Here is a 21,776-nt window from a genome sequence, read left to right as displayed (position 1 = left end):
GAGACGCAAGCACTTGGGCCATCATCCGCTGCCTCATAGGAGATTAGCAGGAAGCTGAATTGGAAATACAGAGCAACTGGGACTTGAACCAGGCACTCTGATATGGGAGACAGGTGTCCAGCTTGCTGTGCCCCACCATCTGCCCCACAAATTCAACGTTTTAATTCCATTTTTCCGTGAAGTTTTGGAAGTCTCCTTCTATTTTGTCTTGAGTAAATGAATCAATGGTTATACTTTTAAAAACTACTCATTTCTTTGCACTTTTAGACATAAACTCGTAACTTCTTGGGGATTACATTTAACACTCAAGGCAGGTGTGTTTCTGGATGACGGATGCTGGGTGGACCTAACCCTCTGGCCTCCCAGTCGTCCACAGGGCCTGCTCTTAAGCACTCTTTTGCTTGACTTCAACCCGGAGCAGAGGCCTGGGGCTGCTGTCTTGGTTGGAGACCAGCTGCTTGGCCCGCATGTGGCTGCTCAGAATCCCCAGACACTAGGACAGTCTCCACCTCTCTGCCCCAGCACCTAACTCCCCGCTAGGAGTAAGCGCATGTGGGCTGGAAGGTACAAGAGCCAGAGAGTCAATATCAATGAGAACTGGCAGTTAGAAGTGAACCTACTTCTTAGCTGCCTAAGCCACAGGTGGGTCCCATCCCCACTTGCTGGCCCATCCTCTTTTGCCACCCCCATGTCTTCCTGTAGTGCATACATTCTACTGCGGGCCTCCTGGAAGGAAGAGGCGTGTGCCTTTAATAACCCCAGTCCTGGCATGGGAGAGACGTGAAGACACCTCTGCTTGGACACCCACACCCCATGTCCGGGTGCTTGGACACTGGTCCTGGCTCTGCTGGTTTCCTACTGCCGTGCGGTGGGAGGTGGCACGTGGCACACGCGGGAGTCTCAGATTGGATTCCAAGCTCCTGACTTTGGTGTGGCCCCGTCCTGGCTGCTGATGCTCTTTGAGGAGTGAACCAATGGATGGAAGTGCTCTCTCTCTCTCTCTCTCTCTCTCCCTCCCTCCCTCTCGCTCTCTCTGATTTTCAAATAAGATGAAAATAAGAGAAATGTAATACAAAGCCCAGTCCTAACAGACTCTACTTGTCCTGAGCCCCTGCTACGAGACCAGGCAGCCTTCCAGGTTAGCAGTGTGTGGCCATGCACACCGCCCAGGCCACAGTGGGCACTTCGGTAGGGTTTCCAGGGGTCATTGCCTAAATGGAGAGAAATGGCTGCGGTGATGCAACCCCAGACCCATTATGGCAAGGTGCCTCGATCTAAGCTAGAGCCAAGATGGTTCCTTCTGGCATGATCTGGAGCAGCCGCCCAGCCAGCTTGCCCATGCGTCAAGCTAACCTTACCCCAAACCGAAGGTTTCTGGGCCTGCTTGGAGGGGTACAAGACCCTTCCTTCTTTCAATGCCAGACCTTGAAAGGTAAAACTGAGTTGGAGACTCTGCGCTGCCAGGCCAGGTGATTCGGCATGAGGCTCAGAGTCGGGGCTTCTGACTTGTGCTAACAAGGTGACAGTCTGAGTGACAGTCACTCAAGTGGGCACCTGGGGAAGTCACGTGAAGGTCTCCCCGGCACTGGCAAAGGCAGGAAGAGGGTGGCGGGCGCACTTTCTTCATCCCCCAAGTCATTCATTCCACGACTGAGTTCCAGTTCTTAGGGTCCCAAAGCCCCCTCCATATCATAACTGTAGCAGTTTCCATTTCCGGAAGATGACTATATGCTGCGTGCTTCATGCTGAATTTGATGAGGAAATGGATTTTCAGAAAGATTAAGTCATCTGCCCAAGGTCGTTTGACCAGCTATGAACCCTGGACACACACAGAGGAGAGAGAGAAAATCTTCCATCCACTCGTTTACTCCCCGAATGATGACAGCCAGGGCTGGGCCTGGCCGAAACCAAGAGCCAGAAACTCCATTCAAGGCTCCCACGTGGGTGACAGGGGCCCAGGCACTCAGGCCTTGCCTACCCCCAGCACATGAGCAGGGGGCTGGATTGGAAGTGCGGTAGCCGATGCCAGAGTAACAAGTGGTGGCTCACCCTGCTGCACTCTGGATTTTTAACACTTCCAAATCATGCTTTATGGAGAGCAGAAACCACGGGTATGAAATGGATTCTTGTCTATCCTGTGGCCATATGGAGGGCGCGCCACAGGCGCCTCGCCTCTCGCTTCTGCCGTGGCTGGCCGTGTGCTTGGACATTGTCAGAATCTTCACCTCCCTGAATTCCCTGTCACTAGGAGTCCCTGACTTTTCAGCACGACGTCCCTCCCCACCCTTTCCCGCCTAGAAACGTCCCCCAATGGCAGGCGTCTGGTTCCAGAGGGCTCCTTGCATCCCTGCTTGCTCAAGCAGACTCAACAGTTCCGCCGAGGCTCGGCGTGTGAAGCTGAGAAGGAGCCGGAGCTGAATCTTCAGGGCCCCTTATCTCCCGAGCGGCCCGGCCTGCGCACCTGCTCTCCTGATCGCATCCTTATTTGATGAAGCGCCCCCGTGGTGCTCTTGTACTTGAAAGGATGTGATCTACAGAAGGGTGTACTCTAATGGCCAGCCCAAGGTATTTCGGCAGCAGGGTCTTCGGGGAGGGGGAACAGCCTTCCCAGGAGCCCTGACTGCGAAAGGCTCATCCCGCACCTTCCGATGGAAGCGACGCAATGGGATCCCTTTATTCTGCTGCGCTGATTCTCTGTGTTCACCTGGCTGCCGGCACCCTACAGACACCAGCCCCATCCTCCCTCCCGGTCTCGGCTCCTCTCGGCCTCTCTCCCAGCAGGGCCGGGGTCCTTTAGGGAATCAGCTCCCCATGGTGAGCCTGCAGGGGGCTCGTGGAAGAGGTTGAGTTGTCAAATGAGGAGACACCAGTGCGAACACCCCCACTCCCCACCCCCCACCAACTCTGGAATGAAGATGGAGAGTTTTCTGTGCCTGGTTTGGTTCACAGAGACACATAGTCCATCATTTGATTTGCTACAAAGAGTATTCCTCCTCCCTGCCCCCAGCATCCTCCAGTTTTTGCTTAGAGTCTGGGAGCTGGAAAGATCTTAGTGATAACCTCACAGAGGCAGTTCACAGCGAAGGAAGGGAAACTGAGGCTCGGAAACCAGAACCCCGGTATCAGATCCCAAAATCAAAATTCTTCCCAGTGCCCCAGGGAAGCTGGCTTTCTCTGGGCGTCAGTTGTTTTAAATATTTATTCATTTGAAAGGGGGGAGGGGAGAGAGAGAGACAACCTTCCATTTGCTTGTTCACTCCCCAAATAGTGGTAGCAGCCAGGGCTGGGCCAGGGAATTCCAGCCTGGTCTCCTGAGTGGGTGCAGAGGCCCAAGCGCTCGGGCCATCTTCTGCTGCTTTCCCAGGCCACAGCAGAGAGCTGGATTGGAAGTGGAGCAGCTGGGACTTGAACCGACACTCCTGTATGGGATGCTGCTGTCGCAAGTCCAGGCTGCGCCACAAAGCCGGCCCCAGCTGGATACTTTTGGAATTGCTCCCTCCAGACTCCAGAAGCCAAGCTTGCTTTCCATGGCAGGAGCACAGGAAGCAACCGTCATAGGAGCCAGGCCCTGTCCCAGCCGGGCACCTCTTGGCACATGTCGGTCAGATACGAAGATCTGTAATCCTACAGGAGCTCGCATGGTTTCTGTGAAATTCTAGGACCCCCTCTCCCCTCTGTCTCTGCCGCACAACACACGCCCACTCCCCTCAGGGCACTTCCTAGGGCAGGCAGGGCCTGTGGGGCAGAGGGGTAAGGGTGATTGTTTTGTCCCCAACTTCCCCAGCCCCCCTCGGACGCAGAGAGAAGGGACTGCTACCTTCAGATGTTGTTAGCCTGCTTCACACTGCTCTTAACTGCATGGGCCTTATATTTTCTTTTTTTTTCTTTAAGATTTATTTACTTGAAAGGCAGAGTGACAGAGAAAGGGAGACACACAGAGAGGATCTTTATCCACTGGTTCACTCCCTACTTACCTGCAACAGCCAGGACTGGGCCAGGCCGAAGCCAGGAGCCAGGAACTCCATCTGGGTCTCCCACATGCATGCAGGGATACAAACACGTGGGCCACCCTCCACTGCTTTCCTAGGCGCATTAGCAGGGAGCAGGATGGGAAGTGGAGCAGCTGGGACTCACACTGGGGCTCCAGTACTGACTGCCGGTGTCTTGTGTCTCAGGCACTGACTCTGCGGGCCACAGCGGCAGCAGTCCGGGGCTTATCTCACTGCCTGCTGGCGGGTTGAGCTCAGAATGCCTATGCACAGAGGGGCTTTTCAGCTGTGAGTGCTGTCAGGCACCTGTGCTCTCTGGGTAGAGCAGGCCAGGTCCCGCCCCCTGAGACTGTCAAGTTCCCCTCACTGCATTTTTTGCAGTTCAAAGACTCTAGTTAGAAACTTCTGTTTTGCCGGCGTTTGGTGGTCTGTCTAATCGCAGGTTCTCCTTCCAGAGCTCACGCTGTTTCCCATTAGGCTTTGGCTCTAGGAAACATTTTTCAATCTCCTATTGGCTCTAAAGGACAACTTCTGCATCGTTAAGAAACAAAACAGAATTGCATTGGCTCAAGAATAAAACCCACCAGATCACTTAGTCTGGTGCGAGCAGGATAGCACTGGGGATCCAGAGCCCTGCTGTTGGAATTGCGTCTCATCCAAATTCATGCGTTGAGGAGGGGGCAGGCATGACGCACCTCCCGTTTTGGAGTGCCTGGTTCAAGCCCCAAATCTTCCACTTCCAATGCAGCTTTCTGCTATTGGGCGCCGGGAGAAGTAGCAGGTGATGGCTGGAGTGCTTGGATCCCTGTGGGGGATCAGGATTGAGTTCTGGGCTCCTAGCTTCAGTCTGACCCAGGTCTGGCTGTTGTGGGCATTTGGGGAGTGAACCATTGAATAGAAGATCCTCCTTCTCGACCTTTCAAATAAAATTAAAAAAAGAAATGAAAGGTTCACATGCTTATGTCCTAATATCTGGCACCTGGGAATGTGCCTGTCCTTGGAGACAGGGCCCCAAGAGAGGAAATGATGTTAAAATGAGCTCATACGGACAGATGTCCTTATGGGAAGAGGTTAGGACGCAGGCCCACCCGGGAGGAAGACCACGCAGAGACAGAAGGAGAGGACGGGCAGCTGTAAGCCTAGGAGAGAGACGCCAGGAGGAACCCCCCTGCTGACGCCCGGACCTCCAGAACTGTGCAGAATGAGGCTTCTGCTGTTTCAGCCCTGTGAATGGGTGCCGTGTCTACTCGCATCTCAGCCACTTACTCACTGTATGACCTTGGGCGAGTTGTTCCAAACTCTCCAAGTCGGGCCTGGTGCTGTGGCATAGCAGGTAAAGCCACTGCCTACAGTGCCTGCATCCCATATAGGTGCCGGTTCAAGACCTGGCTGCTCCAGTTCTGATCCAGCTCTCTGCTATGGCCTGAGAAAGCAGTAGAAGATGGCCCAAGTGCTTGGGCCCCTGCACCCACATGGAAGACCCGGAGGAAGCTCCTGGCTCCTGGCTTCAGATTCGCGCAGCTCCAGCCTTTGCAGCTGATATGGGAGTGAACCAGCAGATGGAAGACCTCTCTCTCTCTCTCTCTGCCTCTCCTCTCTGTGTGTAATTCTGACTTTCAAGTAAATAAATAAATCTTTAAAAAAAAAAACTCTCAAAGTCTCAGAGCTCCAAGTTCCTTCAAAACCTAGTACTCTATGACCCCAGTTACCCTAGACAACTTGTACTTTCTTGCCAAAGAGATTGTTTTTTTTTGTTTCTATTTTAATTTGAGAGAGAGAGAGAACATAAGCTTCCATCCACTGGTTCACTCCCTCAATGCTTGGGAAAGCTAGACATGGAAACTCCATCCGGGTCTCCCCCACAAGTGGCAAGAACCCAACTTGTTGAGCCATCGCTGCTGCCTCTCGGGGTCTGCATGAGTCAGGAGTGGAGCTGAGCATCAAACCCAGGCGCTCTGCTCCGGGATGCAAGCACCCTAACAGGTACCTTCACCACCAGGCCAGGTGCTCACCCCCAGAGCTGCTGCTGGGCAGCTCCAGACCCGGGTGCTCGGGCAAGTGCGCACAGCCTTGCGTCACTGCTGATCCTTCCATGGGCACTGTCACACAACCCTCTCCTTACCCTAAATGCCGGCACAGATCCAGCCTTATGGAGTCCCCGACCCTCAGACCTCACAAAAACGGGTTGAAATGATAACATTTGCCTTTAAACTGCTGGATTCCATGGATTCTCGTTGAATCTAAATCATTCAGTGCACATGCAGGGCCTGGCGAGCCACTGACCTGGCCAAGTCCTATCAGCTTTATTCTTCTCATTGATTGGCAAGTCCACTCCACGAAGCAACCTCGGACTGTTGACACGGCCTCACTCAGGCCCAGCAAGAGCACCCTCAGGTCATGTCTTTAAGATGCCAAAACGTCCACTTGGGTCAATCAATTCAGCGAAAAATCATTCCGACCTACAGCCACCGCACCGTACAGGCAAAGCAACGCTCCCTTGTCTGCCTGCAGGGACTTGGAGTCTACACAGCTATTGCCCTCCCTCCCTCCCCTCCCACCTAGCTGCCCTGTCAGGATGAAGAGCTGTGTGCTCACGTGGACACACGGGCAGGTACCACACACACATCACATCACTCTTACTCCTGCCTTTGCAGACGGACAGGACTGGAAGACAGCTTGTGCTGTCCGGCGCAGTAGGAAGGCCCCAGGAACTTAGGGCAGGGGCAGAACTTAGCGCAGTATTTGGCTCACTTGATAGCATGAACGGGAAGGAGCCAGAAAGACCTAGAGCTTGGCCCTGTTAAGTGAGCGTGGGTACAAATGGCCCCAAGTGCCCACACATGCTTCTGGGCTTTTGTCTTTGGTTCCAGGACAGCTCCTGATCCTGTAAATTCACGCATATGTGAGTGTTTGGCTCCGCCTCTCTGTGTTTTCCCACCTTTGCTGATACCCACCTGTGCATTCACACCGGTCTCTGCTTGCATGGGTTTGTACAAGGCCTGTGTGTGAGCAGGTGGGTTTACCTATGCCTCTGGGCAATCTTCCTCTGGCTTTCTCTTTTGTATCTTGGTCTGCACATCTTTGGGGATCAGAGAGACTGGAGACAGCTCTCAAATGCGTGGCAGGCCAAGGAGGGAATCCAAAGGCGGCAAATGGCTGGGCAGGCCCTCAGCAGCCTGGTTCCCTGTGGCTCCATTCCTGTGCTCGTCCACGATGAGGTCTGCCGCCTGCCAGAGGCTCCCCCTGGCCACCTCCACTGCATCTACACCTCCAGGGTCCCTTCTCAGCCCGTTTTTAATGAGCCCAAGGAGCAGATGGGAAGAGCTGCAAATGACCTGGGATTTTAAGATGGAAATAAAAAGGAAAACTGCATGCTTCTCCCCCCACTCTCATTTTCTCTTATTGATGTGCATCAACCCTGAGCGTGGACACAGGGGAGTCAGCCGCTCTGCATTTCTTAGAAGTTTTTTGTTTTTCTCTTTAAAAACTAAAGAATTTTGCAAGACAATTGTGGGTAGGTATTATAATCATATTGTGGTTATATTGTAAAAATGGCTATCTTTTAGGGATATCCATTGACTTGTTTACAGAAGAAATGTTATGATGTCTGGGATTTGCTTCCAAATATATGAGGTAGTGTTGGGTAGGGAAATAGACGAAACTAGATTGGCTGTGGGTTGATCATTGTTGGGGGAGGTGTTGGATGCGTGGGAGTTTGATTATACTCCTCTCTCTGCTGTTTATTTGGACATTTCCAGAAAAAGAAGAGAATCACATTCACTCAGGCCTATTCTACTATTCCCCCATCCCGAGACTATAAGTATTTCCCCCATTATGCAGATGAGGAAGTAGAGGCTCCCACTGGGGGACTTGCTGAAGGCAACTGGGAGCAGAAAGATTGGCCATCCAGCCTCCCACAGAGGGCTCTTCCCATGGAGCCTGCATACACAGGGGCCTCACACTGCCATAGAAAGAATAGAATAGAATAGATCTGATTAATGAAAAAACCCCCCATTTGGCATTTGTGTGGGGCTTCCTCCACACCCAAGGGTTCCCCATTTGCATCTGTACAGACGTGTGCACACCTCTGCTCACACTACTTTGCCTCCCTGGGTTGCACACTTGCAGGCCACTGATTCTGAAAAAGGATGTCAGGGGGGAAGAAAAGGGGCTCAGACTGCTGCCCCTAGGGGTGCCTGCCCTGTGTGCTCATGGGAAGAGCTGGGCCAGAGAAGGGTCCTTAGCATCAGGCCCAGGATGAGAGACACATGGAGAATCTGGTGAGGAAGGAAGGACATTGGCAGGCTGGTGCTTGGGCCTCTCAGCAGAGCTGTGACTTTGCATGCAGGGATATAAGACTTTTTTCCTCTCATATATTGATATATTTAGGTAAGTAAATAAAATAGCACCTGTGGAGCCAGTGATGTAGTGCAATGGGTTGAGCCACTGCCTGTGAGGCTGACATCGGAGCAACAGTTTGAATCCTGGCTGCTCTGCTTCCTGTGGAAATCCCTGCTATTGTGACTGAGAAAGCAGTGGATGATGGCTTAAGTACTTGGGTCCCTGCCGTCCACTTGAGAGACGCAGGTGGAGTTTCTGGCTCCTGGCTTTGGCCTGGTCCAGAGTTGGCTGTTGCAGTCATTTGGGGAGTAAATCGGCAGATGCAAGATCTATTTCTCTCTGCCATTCTGCCTTTCAAATAAATAAAAAGAAATCTTAAAAAAAAAAAAATCTCAGGGCTGGCATTATAGTGCAGCAGGTTAAGCTGCTCTGTTAAGCCTCTTACATGAGTGCTGGTTTGAGTCCTGGTTGCTCCATTTCTGATCCAGCGCTGGGCTAATTTGCCTGGGAAAGCAGGGGAAGAGGGCCCAAATGTTTGGACCCTTGCCACCCATGTAGGAGACCCAGATGGAGTTCCTGACTCCTGGCTTCAGCTTGCCTGCTCCCAGTTGTGAACATCTGGGGAATGAACCAGCGAATGGAAGATACACCTCTCTCTCTCTCTCTCTCTCTCTTTCTCTCTGCCTTTCAAATAAATGAATTTTTATTTATAAATAAATTTATAAAAAAGTATTTAAAAGAAAGTATCATAAATACTTCTGTAACTGGTCTGTGCCTGGCACATGTGCTACTTGTGCGTGCACCGTGCAGCCCCGTCTCTGCAGAGCAGGCTCCTGAGAGGGCGAGCACAGGTCTAGGAGTCGGAGGCCTGGAGGAATCCCCACCCGCCACCCGCTGGAGGAGCTGTCTTCAAGTAGGTCACCCTTCTGGGGCTCAGTTTCCCCTAATGAAAAGCAAGATCAATAGTAATAACTGAGTTGCCTACCCCAAACAATGCTAAAGTTATTTTATATTGTAATGTATGCTCTACACACTCATAGTAAAATCTAATGGATAATGCACCCACAACACACATAATTATATCTATAAATCAATCAGTTTGTCTATCTATTATCTATCAATCCATCCTAGCTATAGGATAGAAAAATCAAGTGACTTGCCTAAGATAACACAATTTGAATACAGTGTGGAATACTAAAATGATGATGGATTTGGGGGTTAGAAGCACCATTTAAGAGCTCAAAGAAGGGTGGGCATTCAGTCTAGTGGTTAAGATGCCCATATCCAACAAGGGAGTACCTGGGTTCAATTCCCGGCTCTGGCTCTTGACTCCAGATCTCTGTTAATGCAGGCACTGGGAAGCAGTGATGATGGTCCAAGTGACTGGGTTCCTGCCACCATGTGGGAGATCTGGATTGAATTCCTGGTGCCTAGTTTTGGTTCTGGCCCAACCCTGGGGTGAGAGAGAGTGAACTAGCAGATGGGAGCTGTCTCTTTCTCTCTGCCTTTTAAATAAAAGGAAAAAGAATGTGAAGAGGGTGCCCAATATAATCATCCCATGGTCATCTCAGTTGGTAGATCAGTGGTTTTCCCAATGTGATCCGAGAATCCCCGGGGGTCCCAGAGACCCCTCCAGGAGCTCTGCGAACCCTGCTTATATATTTGAATGAGGCTACGTACTTCAGCTACTTCAACTAAACACCACATCAAAACACACGGAGGGCGGGCCGTGGTGTGGCAGGTTAAGCCACTGGTTGGGCCGTTCCCATCGCACATGAAAGTGGCTGCATTGAGACCCACCTCCCAGTCCTGCTCCTGTGCAGCCTGGGAGGCGGCAGATGATCGCGTGTGTACGTGGGCCCCTGCCACCCATGTGGGGACCAGGATAGCGTGCCTGGCTCCCGGCTTCTGCATGGACCACTCCCGGTCACTGGGCCATCGGGGGGTGACCCAGTGGACTCTTCCTCTAGTCTCTCCCTTTCTACCACTCTGCCCTTCAAAACAAATAATCTATTTATAAAAAGATGAGAATAACAAAGGCAAAAACCAAAACAAATTGAATGCCAAGACAGATAGGAGAATCCAACTTTCTCTGCTAAGACAGCCATTCAAGAGATTTGTGAAAATACAAAATAACGACACTAAATTGTTTTTGTTTTGGAAAACAGAGTTGCTTTCCATCAGAAAGTATGTTGTGTTGTTGACATGTAATCTTTCTTATTCTTATTAAAGAATTGTTAAAGCCATCAGTTTTAATTTCTACTGAGGTAAACACTGAATATAAACAAAAAGCACTTTGGAATTTTAATAATTTTTATGTCTCAAGGGGTCCTACAACAACAAAAATAAGTATGAGAGGCACTGGGTTAGACCCTGGTGTTGCAGAGGACAAGAACCTACAAGGATGGCTGGCACTGCGGCTCACTAGGCTAATCCTCCGCCTGTGCACCGGCACCCCGGGTTCTAGTCCCAGTCGGAGCACCGGATTCTGTCCCGGTTGCTCCTCTTCCAGGCCAGCTCTCTGCTGTGGCCCGGGAAGGCAGTGGAGGATGGCCCAAGCGCTTGGGCCCTGCACCCTCATGGGAGACCAGGAGAAGCACCTGGCTCCTGCCATCGGATCAGCGCAGTGCGCCAGCCGCAGCGCGCAGGCCGAGGTGGCCATTGGGGGTGAACCAATGGAAAAAAGAAAGACCTTTCTCTCTGTCTCTCTCTCTCACTGTCCACTCTGCCTGTAAAACAAAACAAAACAAAACAAAACAAAACAAAACAAAACAAAACAAAACACCTACCAGGGTGAGGCCAAACACAGCCTGAGCTACTGTCGGTCCCACCGGTCCCCACACCCTCGCCACTGCCCCCTGCTAACATCAGTCCCATGCTAAGAGCCGGTGTCTGTGTCCACCACGAGCGAAGAACTAAAGCAAAGAACTGGGCTCTGGCACCTCTGAGGGGAGTCTGGGCCCTGCCACTGGAGCACATCCATACCCCGAAGCCTCGCCCAGCCTCCCCTTGTCCCAGGGGCACAAAAGAACTTGCAAAGAGTTAATTGTGAGGCTGGAACAAGACATGCATCTAGTGCTGTGCCTGCACCACAGTAAACATGGAAGCCAATGCTTGTGCCTGCTCCTAACAAAATGGACTGGACTCGCTGAGAGCTGGCGCCCAGGCTGGCAGGCCTTAATCTCTAAGTGCTTCCACGCATTAACCTGTTTACTCCCCCAGGGCCACGAGAACTGTCCCTGGGGCCCTGGCTGTTTCCTGGCTGTGTAGTGGGGTAGAGGGTAAACAATTCCATGCTTTGCCTTGCATCCGGGAGGAGGATGCTCTTCTAGACAGTTCCTGACTCCTGGCTCCTTCCTCTCCAGCCACTCTTGGCCTGAGGAGTCAAGACACAGAGGGCACCAAAGGGCACCAAAGGAAGGGCCACCTGCTCTTCCGCAAAGGAACAAGTCTTTTAGGACATTTTATGGGGGAGGAGGACAGCAAACGCCTCTGTCACCAGTGGCAGTGATAAGTCAAGAAGCCACTTCTTGGGGCCGGCGTGCTGTGGCGCAGCAGGTTAGGTCACCACCTGTGATGCATCCCATGTGGGTGCCGGTTCGAGACCCAGCTGCTCCAATTTCGATCCAGCTCCCTGATAATGCACCTGGGAAAGCAGCAAAAGATGGACCCAGAACTTGGGCCCCTGCACCCATGTGGGAGGTGCAGATGGAGTTCCTGGCTCCTGACCTTGGCCCAGCCTAGCCCAGGCCACTGTGACCATTTTGGGAATGAACCAGCACACGGAAGAGCCCTGTCTTTCTCTGTCTGCCTCTTCTCTCTCTCCCTTTATAACTCTGCTTTTCAAATAAATGATCTTAAAAAAAAAGAAAAAAGAAACCCTTCATGGGTGCTCTGTTATTCTCTGTCACTCACCCCTACATGAACACACATCTCCTTCAGCAGAGTCACCTACATAGGAATAGAAGAAAATGAGTGTGTGTAGGCCCTCGCATGAGGTGTCATGTAGTCATGTATGCTTTGCGGATGTGCCTCTTGGTAAACATGTTTGCTGAGAGAAAGGAACATGGAAAAATCACAGACCAGAGGGAACCACTCTCTCCATAGTCACCCCTCTGCCATCCTAGCCAGCAAAGACACTGTCACAAAATACAGGGTCCCACCTCCCGTGTCTTTCTTAGGTAAGGCTCTCCCAGCCGATTCAGGTCTGCCCAACCTGTGTGTGTGTGTGTGTGTGTGCAGGGGGTAGCAGGTAATGCAATTGCCTCTCGTCACCATGGAAACCGAGTAGCACAGCCACCAGGAGCATGAACCTGGGATTCTTGGCCAACTGCTGCTCTTTCAGGATAAAGACAGGGCAGAATCCCAGGCAGGAGCTGGATCTCAGCGCAGATGGAGTGGAGGGAACCGAATGAGCCAGGGCTTCTCTTGTCCACGCATTTTCAACCCTGAGCTCTAGAATGGGGGTCTTGGGCCGGTGCCACTGCTCACTAGGCTAATCCTCCGCCTTGCGGCGCCGGCACACCGGGTTCTAGGCCCGGTCGGGGCGCCGGATTCTGTCCCGGTTGCCCCTCTTCCAGGCCAGCCCTCTGCTGTGGCCAGGGAGTGCAGTGGAGGATGGCCCAGGTGCTTGGGCCCTGCACCCCATGGGAGACCAGGAAAAGCACCTGGCTCCTGGCTCCTGCCATCGGATCAGCGCGGTGCGCCGGCCGCAGCGCGCCGGCCGCGGCGGCCATTGGAGGGTGAACCAATGGCAAAAGGAAGACCTTTCTCTCTGTCTCTCTCTCTCACTGTCCACTCTGCCTGTCAAAAAAAAAAAAAAAAAAAAAAAAAAAAAAAAAAGAATGGGGGTCTTGGGAGGATTGCACCCTGGTGGCCCGGAGATGCCAAGTGGGTTTTGCTAGAGTCAGGTCTACCACAGAGAGTTCCAGAGTCTTGGGCCTGAATTATCAGGGCTGAGACCCAATGGGGTAGCCTATGAGCGGGAATTAGTACCCTCTCCGTACACTTTGCAGACCATATATTCCTTGGGTTCGAGTGGAGAGAAGGAGGACGTGAGAGAGCCGTTCCATTGCGTTTTGTGGAAGTCAGAGAAAATGGGTCTCCTGCCTGTCCTCCAGTTTCAATGGGGGAGTCTGGGGTGGGTGTGCAGGGCTTTTCTTATTACTCCAAAAATGACTGTCACCAAGGGAAGGAGCGGCAGGGCAAGTGGTAAAAGAAATAGAGAGGGGGCTGGCACTGTGGCATAGCAAGTAAAGCTGACACCTGCACTGCTGGCATGCATATGGGCGTCGGTTTGAGTCCTGGCTGCTTCACTTCCAATCCAGCTTTCTGCTATGGCCTAGGAAAACAGTAGAAGTTTGCCCAAGTCCTTGGGCCCCTGCACCTGCATGGGAGACCTGGAAGAAGCTCCTGGTTCCTGGCTTCAGATCAGCACAGCTCTGGCTATCATTTGGGGAGTGAACCAGAGGATGGGAGATCTTTCTCTCTGGCTCTACCTCTCTCTGTAACTCTTTCAAATAAATAAAATAAATCTTAAAAAATAAAAGAAAAAGAAAATAGAGAGGATAGAAATGGCCACTCCTCAGAGCCGGATTGGGAAGAGATGGCCAAAGTGTATAGCCCCCAATGCCAGCAGAGAACTGGAGCAAGTAACAGCCCCAAGCCTTTCAAACTCAGACTCCATGACTGAATGGATGATCATCCCAGTGAGAGAAGAGACTGGGCCCCAGGAGCCAGGACGCCAGTTGTGCCAGTCCAACACCCTCTCCAGCTGCGAGAATGAAATGAAAGTAACCGGAAGTTAGGGAGGGGTGTCCAGGACTGGCCCTAAAGGTATTTGGACTGTGGCACATCAGAAGGGGCCAGGGGCCAAAGGCCTTCCGTTTGGGGGCTTTCATGAGTGCTTGGGGTAAGGGGAAGGAGGGAGGGAAAGGAGGGAAGGAGGACCTGGGGGAGGGGCAGACAGGAACAGATGCTCCCAGATCTAAAGAAACAATGGGGGGGGGGCAGGATCAAACAGAGGAAGAGGAGGGGGAGGGGGGGAGAGGGAAGAGAACAAAGGTGCAGGGAGATGGGAGCCTCTCCCATAAGAGGAGAGATAAAGGGGAAGCCAGGAGATGCCTGAGCCAACATCTGCACAGGCTATACAACCTTCTCCTGTGTACCACTGGCCGAGGCCGCTCTGGAGTGCACAGGTCGGCCCCAAGCTGGCCGGCCACAAAGCTCTGCACCTCCGTCGTCCCTCCCAGACGGCCACTCGGGCCTTTTGGCTCTCCTTCCTCTACCTTTACAGTGGGAGGGAGTTGAGGGGCATGGGTGGAGGCGGGGGGGGGGGGGCATTGTCCCATAGGGTTCCTGCAAGAGGGTGGTGGGGAGAGGCTGGGGGATGGGGCCACGGCACCCCGGAAGCAGCCCAGGAAAGACAGAGCTGGAGGCAGTCACATTCCAGCGCGGGCAGGCGGAAGTCATCTGAGGAAGTGAGTTGGTGAGGGAAGGCCCCTTCTCTGCACACCTGCTCCAGGTCCGGCAGGGACCAGAGAGAGCAGGGGAGGGGCAGGGGAGAGTGCTGAAGGCAGAAATACGGAAAGATTGAATACCTGCCCCGGTTTCTCCTCTGTTCCTCCAGCGAGGACTCAAGCCCCACGCTGCAGCCCGCCCTTCCCAAATCGGTTCCAGCTGAGTGTAAAGACACCACATGCACAACGTTGCAAGCTCAGTGCTACTGCCTAATGGCGCGGGGGTGGGGGGGAGGGAGGCTGAGGCACAGTGTGTTAAGCCGCTGCTTGGGACAGCGGGACAGTGGCACCCCGGATCAGACAGTGGTTCGAATCCTGGCTACTCTCCTTCCAATCCGGCTTCCTGCTAATACATCCTGGGAGGGAGCAGATGACGGCCCGAGTTGAGCCCCTGCCACCCGTGTGGGAGACCCGGCTGGAATTGTCCAGGCTCCTGGTTTAGGCCTGGCCCAGCTCTGGCCTAAATGCTCTGTTGAGAGCATTTAGGGAGTGAACCAGGGGATGGAAGATCTCTTTCTCTGTTGCTCTGCCTTTCAAGTCGATGAAGGTAAAAAAGATTTTTAAAAAGAGAGAGCCAAGTCATTTCTGTGACAGAGAGAGAACCCCAACAGAAACAAACTGGTTTGGGGGCCTTCAATCCAGTGACACCCCCCCCCCCACCCACACACACACATCCCATCAAAAGCCCAGCCTGCCCATGGATTTGAGATCTCATTTCCCTTTATAAAGGTCCTTACCCTAACCTGGCACCCAGAGGCAAAGGCCAGGGGAGGAAGAAGCGAATTCTTTCCAAGGCTGTGCGGGAGGGGCATTCTGGGCTGGAATCCCTTTGATGGAGGGAGTGTGGGTTTGGAGGCTGGGATAAAAGTTGGATCTCTCCTCTCCATCCCCACAAAGACGCACAGGGTCCCCCGTCCTGCTCGCTTCTTTAAAAAAATAGAATTTAAAATCTCCTTATTTGGTGGTGGTAGTGGTAGGGTACCGTACTGGTCAAAGAACCATGGAGAGTTGGTGCAGTTTTTCACGAGTGGAGAAAAAGAAAAAAAAAAAGTGGACGAGGGGAAAGGAAGGAGGAGGTTGAGACCCCCAAGGGCGAGACCCCCGAGGCTGAGCCGAGTTCACCGCGCTGTGAACCCGCCCCGCCGGCCACGCAGCCCTGCGGCCTCCGCCCTGCGCCCTATTGTCCGCAGCCAGAGCCCCGGGGTCGTGACCCAGCTGAAGGCGACACCGCGCCCAGAGCGGACCGGCTTGGAACCGGAGGCGGCCCCGGAGGAGGAGCTGGGCCGCCGGCGGCCTCCTGAGCTGCTGGACCCCGGGCGCCCAGCCGCCGCGGGAAGACAGCGGCGTGTAGCCCCCTTCTTTGGCGCCCGGCGGCCCCGGAAGCCCGCAGCCCGGAGCGGGGAAGCCTGGGTTTGGCTATTTGGCAGGGCCTGGGATGCACTCCCTTGCAGGGTTTCTCCGCCCGGAAACTCACGTTTGCTTTCCTCCCCCAGCCTCTGATGCGGCGAAGAGGGGGGATCAGAAAGGAGGGAGCCCTGGCTTGACTCGCGCCCCGGCAGGCAGCCGCAGCAGCCCCCTTACCCGGCAGACTCCGCGTATTAGGGACTCTGGAAGTGGTTGAAGGGGCCCTGGACTTAATAACTCCTTCCCCTTTATCGGACTGCAGTCCTGGTCACAGGCTAACCTCCTGGCAGGCCATCGCTGCCATTCTAGTCCTCAGGACCTGTCTGGTAGGGGAAGCGGGGTGGGGGTGGGGGAGATGGAGCCGCAAAGGCCCCGCTCCCTGTTAGCACGGACGTGGGCTCAGCGGGGCCGCAGGAGAACGCAGAGAAGGAAGCCCCTACCCTGCCGAGTGGCGGGAAAGCCGGCCCGAGCCGGTGCTCTGGCCTCCAAGCGCAGATGCGCGAACCTCGCCTTGGCGCAGCCTCTCTGCTCCTCGGGTGAAAAAGGGATCAGAGCTCCTTGACCCGCGCGGGATCTAAGGGCTGTACGGGGGATCCTTTTAGGTCTCTGGTCAAATAGGGCACCCATCATTTTCCCTTCTCAAGGGGCAGCTGGAATTGAGATCCCTGGAGCAAGCCGGGGCCGCTGCAGGGGAGAAATTAAGCCGGGGCTGGAGACGACGGTGCAGAAAAAGCAGGCAACGGGGTGGTGAGTTCTGCCAGGGATTGGTCAGAGGCAGCAAGAGTTTTCGCTTCCCACCAAATCCCCCAAATGTTTCTTTTGGGCCCCTGCCCATCCAGATAAATCACAGGAACAGATGAGGAAGTTCATAAAATTGTATTCTTAGGTAATGACACCCAGAGAGGTAATAAATATTCCCTCCGCTCTGGTGGCCGCTGGAGACGGAGAATCCTCAGACTCCCGTTCCGAGCTTGGGAGGGGTGCCCTGAACAGAGGCGTTTCCCTTGCGCACTGGCTCTCCAAGGTGGGAGCCACATAGAAGCGCCTTTGTGAGTGCATGACTGTGCTACCCAGGGTGGCCCAGAAAGCAGAGCAAAGGATGGTGGCACCACCCTGCAGAGGCACCCTGCGCCTGCCTGGGGGGGGGGCTCCCCTGGGGTCAGTCCCCCGAGTCCTAGACAAGCTGAGCAACCCCAAGCCCAGGCAAAACCTCTGTTCCATACACACACACACACACACACACACACACATACACACACAGACAGCCAGCAGGAGGAAGATGTCTCTATACTTTCATCTGCCCAGTCCACTTAGGAAGAAAGATGAAACACAGGTTGTAGGGAAAAGTTTATGGGAAAACTTCGCCAACAGCTGCAAGAGACCTCCAGAGAATCCCAGTGGCCCCCTAGTTCTTTTCCGCAGCTCACTCGCTCGCTCGCTCGCTCGCTCTCCTCTTTGAGCCAAGTTTCTTCACTCCCCCAGGTACTCTGATCTGGCACAGAAACTCCATCTTCCCCAAGCAGAACCCCTCCGTCCATCCCTCTGTCCATCCGCAACTCAAGTTTCCCGCCTTCCCTCCCCAAGACTGGGACAACCGGAGAAAGAGTTCAAAGTTTTGTGCTCGTCAGATGGAGTGCTGACTACTTACAGGGCAGGGGCCTGGGGGCCTGGGGGGCTCTCTTGCAAGGCTGGTGCTGCCGGCGGCGCTGCGTGTCACCGTGTCACCCCGTCTTCTTCTGACTTAGCCACTGCCGAGACAGGGCCTCCTAGGCGCCAGCAGGCATGCAAGTGCCTGCCTCTCCCCTTCCTCTGGGCTAGAACTCCCCAGCCCCACAAAAGCGGTGGCATCCTAATCTGGAGGCCAGGGGCTGAGCTAGGGCTGGCTTGGGAGGGTCGGAGATGGGGGTGGGGGAGAGGTCAGAGGCGCTGCCGAATATAAAGACCCTGGGAGAGAAAATGCCTTGTCCTCCCCATGAACCTGGCTGGGGCCTCCCCCCACCCCCAGCCTTTCCCCTGCTTCTCAACCCAACTTCAATAAAAGCCCGGCCCTGGGCTTCCCAGCCAGGCTGCAGCAGCAGTGGGTAGAGCAGCAGGGACCAAGGCGGGGGAGCTGGGGGGAGCCTCCCTTGCCCCCACACCCCAGCCCTGCCCCCCACCCCGGCTGCCCGAGCCCATTCTGGGTGGCCAGGTCCAAGGGGAGAAAATGGAGCCCAGGGGAAGTGAAGGCCAGGGGCCAAAATCTCTGAGAACTCAAATGTAAGGGATTGCGATTTTGCTTCATGTGTCAAAAATTACAGATTTCAGCCCAGGATGGACAGAGACCCCCGGAGAATGACTCTGTGGATGTGAGACACAGGAGGGGAATGAGATGCCAGTAGAGAAGAGGAATAAACTAAATATCCCCATCTCTTAAAGCTGCTGCTTTCCCTGTGCAAGTTCAGGGAGAAACTGAAGCAATAAAATAGAGCGACTGCCTCCTCCTCGCTCTCAGTCCTTCGAATGAGCAAACTTGGGGAGGAAGGAAGCATGGACTTCAGCCCCTCACCCCCACCCTGTTCCATCCTTGGCCTCTTTTCTTGAGGGTGCACCCTTCAGACCGTCTTTCCCTTTTCCCAAGTGCAGCCGCTGCCCCTCTACTTCCCCACCCAAACACCACTGGCTGGGGATGACAGGGGCCCTCCTCTGATTTGGCCCTCCATTCACTTGATCACAGAAAATCGCTCCAGATAATTGTTGGTCCTGTGTGGGCTGTCTCCAGGGGACCACTGAGGGACCACAAAGTACCCCTAAAGAACCAAGGGGGTCCCCCAGCACTCAGGCACGTGCATACGCACACACCAGCCAGCCAGTGGGTCAAGAGGAAATAAATCCACAGCACAGCAAACAGATCTGCACAACTTGGTCCCAGAACCAAGGGAAGCAGCCGCCCTGGCTCTGCCCCCTCCAGCCTGAAATTTGGATAAACCGCCTGAAAAGCAGCTCCCCAACCGCCCTCCCCCACCTGCTCCCAACAAACAAGTAAAAAACTGAGCAGGCCTTGTCTGGGGCCTGGTGTTCAGGAACAGAATTATTTGGGAGTCTTTGGCTTGAATTAATTATTCATGTCATTCAGGCCAGTTTTTTTTTTTTTCTTTTTCTCCTTAGTCCCAAGGAAGCAATTTTATTTAATTAATTTATTTTACAGTGAGAGAGGGAGAGAGAGACTTGTGTAGGCCACCCCATGTCCTGCCAGGATCTGGGAGGCTGTGGAGACAAGGGGAGGCCCCTGCCCCTCTCTGAGGGTCTTCTGGACACCTGGCAGATCGCTGATAAAAGTCTTTCCTTATCTCCAGGCAGTCAGCCTGTGAGGCCTGCCCGTGCTGGGGGGCCTGGCAGGCCGCAGGCCGCTGGCCTCCACTTCACCCTTTCCCCCAAGTCTAAACAAACAGAAAAGGCATCCTGACAGGGCACTTGGCTGCTTCAGAATCACCAGCTCCAAACCTTTCTTCTTCTAAGAGATGGGGAATGTCGGGGAGGGGGCCGGCTCCCCCAGCCCTCACCCCCAGGAGCCCTGGAGGCTCCAAACTCCTCTGCACATCAGGCAGGGCCCACTCAGCAGAGCCCAGGGAGGACAGTGAAGACAAAAAGAAAGGACAGAGGCTAATATAGAAAAGTGAGGACCCCCAGTTCCACCGACAGTACCCCAGAGGGGGTCTGGCCTCCCCGCAGACGGGGGAGGGGGGAAGCCTTAATCCTCCCCATCCTCTCTCCTCCCAAGACCTCCCTTACCCCCAAAAACCCCTTGCTGCTGCTTCTAAGGACACCCGGGAGACTACAGTTGGGAGTTCAGATTTGTGTGTTTGCTCAGAGTAAACTCAGGCAACTCTGGAGGAGGTGGGGCAGCACCAGGCCAGAAGGAGGAAGAGGAGGAGGAGGAGGGGCACAAAAAGAAACCATCAGACATTGCCGTAAAACTAATTCACATCCACTGGTTTATTATCGATCACGGGGCATTTCACATCGACACTAAAATTCTTTATTGCAAGTTTTACAATAATCAAGTAAATTCAGTCCAAAAAACACAACGACCACGACGGGGGTGGGGGGCGATCCTACCTACAGACCCTCTCTCTGAACTGAAAGTTCATCTTGGTTTTCCTTTTGGCCTCTGGAACTGAGCAGCTCAGAGAGGCTCCTCAGATGCATTTCAGCTTTGTCTGTCGTCTCTCCCCCCTCCTCCCACCCCCCCACAATAATACAAAAGAACTTCATAGCTTTGTTCTCCTTAAAATGACTTCCCCCTCACTAACCTCCCTGGTGCATTTTCAATGCAAAAGGCCTAAGGAAAGTGGGGGGAAGGAGGAGAAGGGTGAGAATTGGCTTAAAAATCTCTCTCTCTTTTTCCTTTTTTCTTTTCCTCATTTCCCCTGAAATTCACCCAAACCAGACCGTCGCACTTGCAATATATAATTTTTGCAGCTTTTTTTTCTCCTTAAAAAATAAATACCCCCCCAATCAATGGCCTTAAAAAAAAAAAAACCCAGCAGGTACCATGCTAAAGACAACATTACATGCTTGACAGTGGAAGGGAACAGGGCAGAGAGAGTGTTTATCTGTTTTTGTCTGTTTGGAATTGACAAGGGACAAGGTGGGAGGAAGCGAGAAAAGAACCAAAATATATATATATATTAAATTCTATAAATAAGAGTCAGTTTGTGTGTGAGGGGAGGTGGGGGCCCGGGGTGGGGGCAGGGGTGTGAGCGCCGTTTTATAACCTGGTAATGTCCTCTGCCCGCGGCTGCTCCGGCGGCGTGGCGCTCTGGGAGTGGTCCTCAGAAGGGCCCGGGGTGGCTGCCGACAGGGCGCTGGGCGCGGCGCCGGCCGGGGGCGCTGACCTGACTTTGGTGTTGGGGAGGCGGTGGTCCTTCTTCCATTTCATGCGGCGGTTTTGGAACCAGATCTTGATCTGCCGCTCGGAGAGGCACAGCGAGTGGGCGATCTCGATCCTTCTCCTCCGGGTCAGGTAGCGGTTGTAATGAAACTCTTTCTCTAATTCCAGGACTTGCTGCCGCGTGTAGGCTGTCCTCGAGCGCTTGGGTTCCCCTCCGTTATAATTGGGGTTCACTGGGGGGGAGGGGAGGGGAAAAGCAGAGAGTGGGGTTCAGAGGCGGCAGGCTCCCCAGCCCCCACCCTCACCCCATCCTCAGCTCTGAGGAACAGGAGGCGGGAGCGGTGGAAATGAAGTCATCAAGCTAAATGGGTTATAAAGAAGTTGAAGGAAGCTGGCGACTTTGTAGTGTAATAAGAGGGGAATCCTCATTGTAACGACACTGAATTATTTATGCGCCCTTAGAAAGCGAGCATAGTTTTCACACATACATAACAGATCGTAGCACATGGCTCGGACTGCCCAGAGTAGCTAAGCCATAAAATTTATGGGGGATGTAATTACCCATTCTCGCTCGTAAATCCAGTTCAATTGTGCTAACCCAGAGTCGCTCCTGGAGAGAGAGGGGGAAGGAGAGAAAAGAGGACGGGGCCGGAG

At 53.6% G+C, this 21,776-nt stretch overlaps 1 protein-coding gene across 9 annotated transcripts in view; it reads right to left on the bottom strand.

Annotated features, from left to right (window-relative positions):
* Positions 1 to 20,200: 20,200 nt before the first annotated feature.
* HOXC4 (homeobox C4) overlaps positions 20,201 to 21,776 on the bottom strand; it is a 36,297-nt gene continuing 34,721 nt past the window's right edge. For all 9 annotated transcript variants that reach the window (XM_051845591.2, XM_051845594.2, XM_051845596.2 and 6 more), the window contains one exon: positions 20,201 to 21,355. In XM_051845591.2, the coding sequence (XP_051701551.1) occupies positions 21,000 to 21,355 (356 nt within the window). In that variant the 3' untranslated portion in view covers positions 20,201 to 20,999. The remainder of the gene's footprint in view (positions 21,356 to 21,776) is intronic.

This window comes from Oryctolagus cuniculus, chromosome 11 (assembly GCF_964237555.1).
Source record: "Oryctolagus cuniculus chromosome 11, mOryCun1.1, whole genome shotgun sequence".
NCBI classification, from domain to species: Eukaryota; Metazoa; Chordata; class Mammalia; order Lagomorpha; family Leporidae; genus Oryctolagus; species Oryctolagus cuniculus.
Note: the sequence above shows the minus strand (reverse complement) of the source record. Positions and strands in the feature narration are given on the sequence as shown.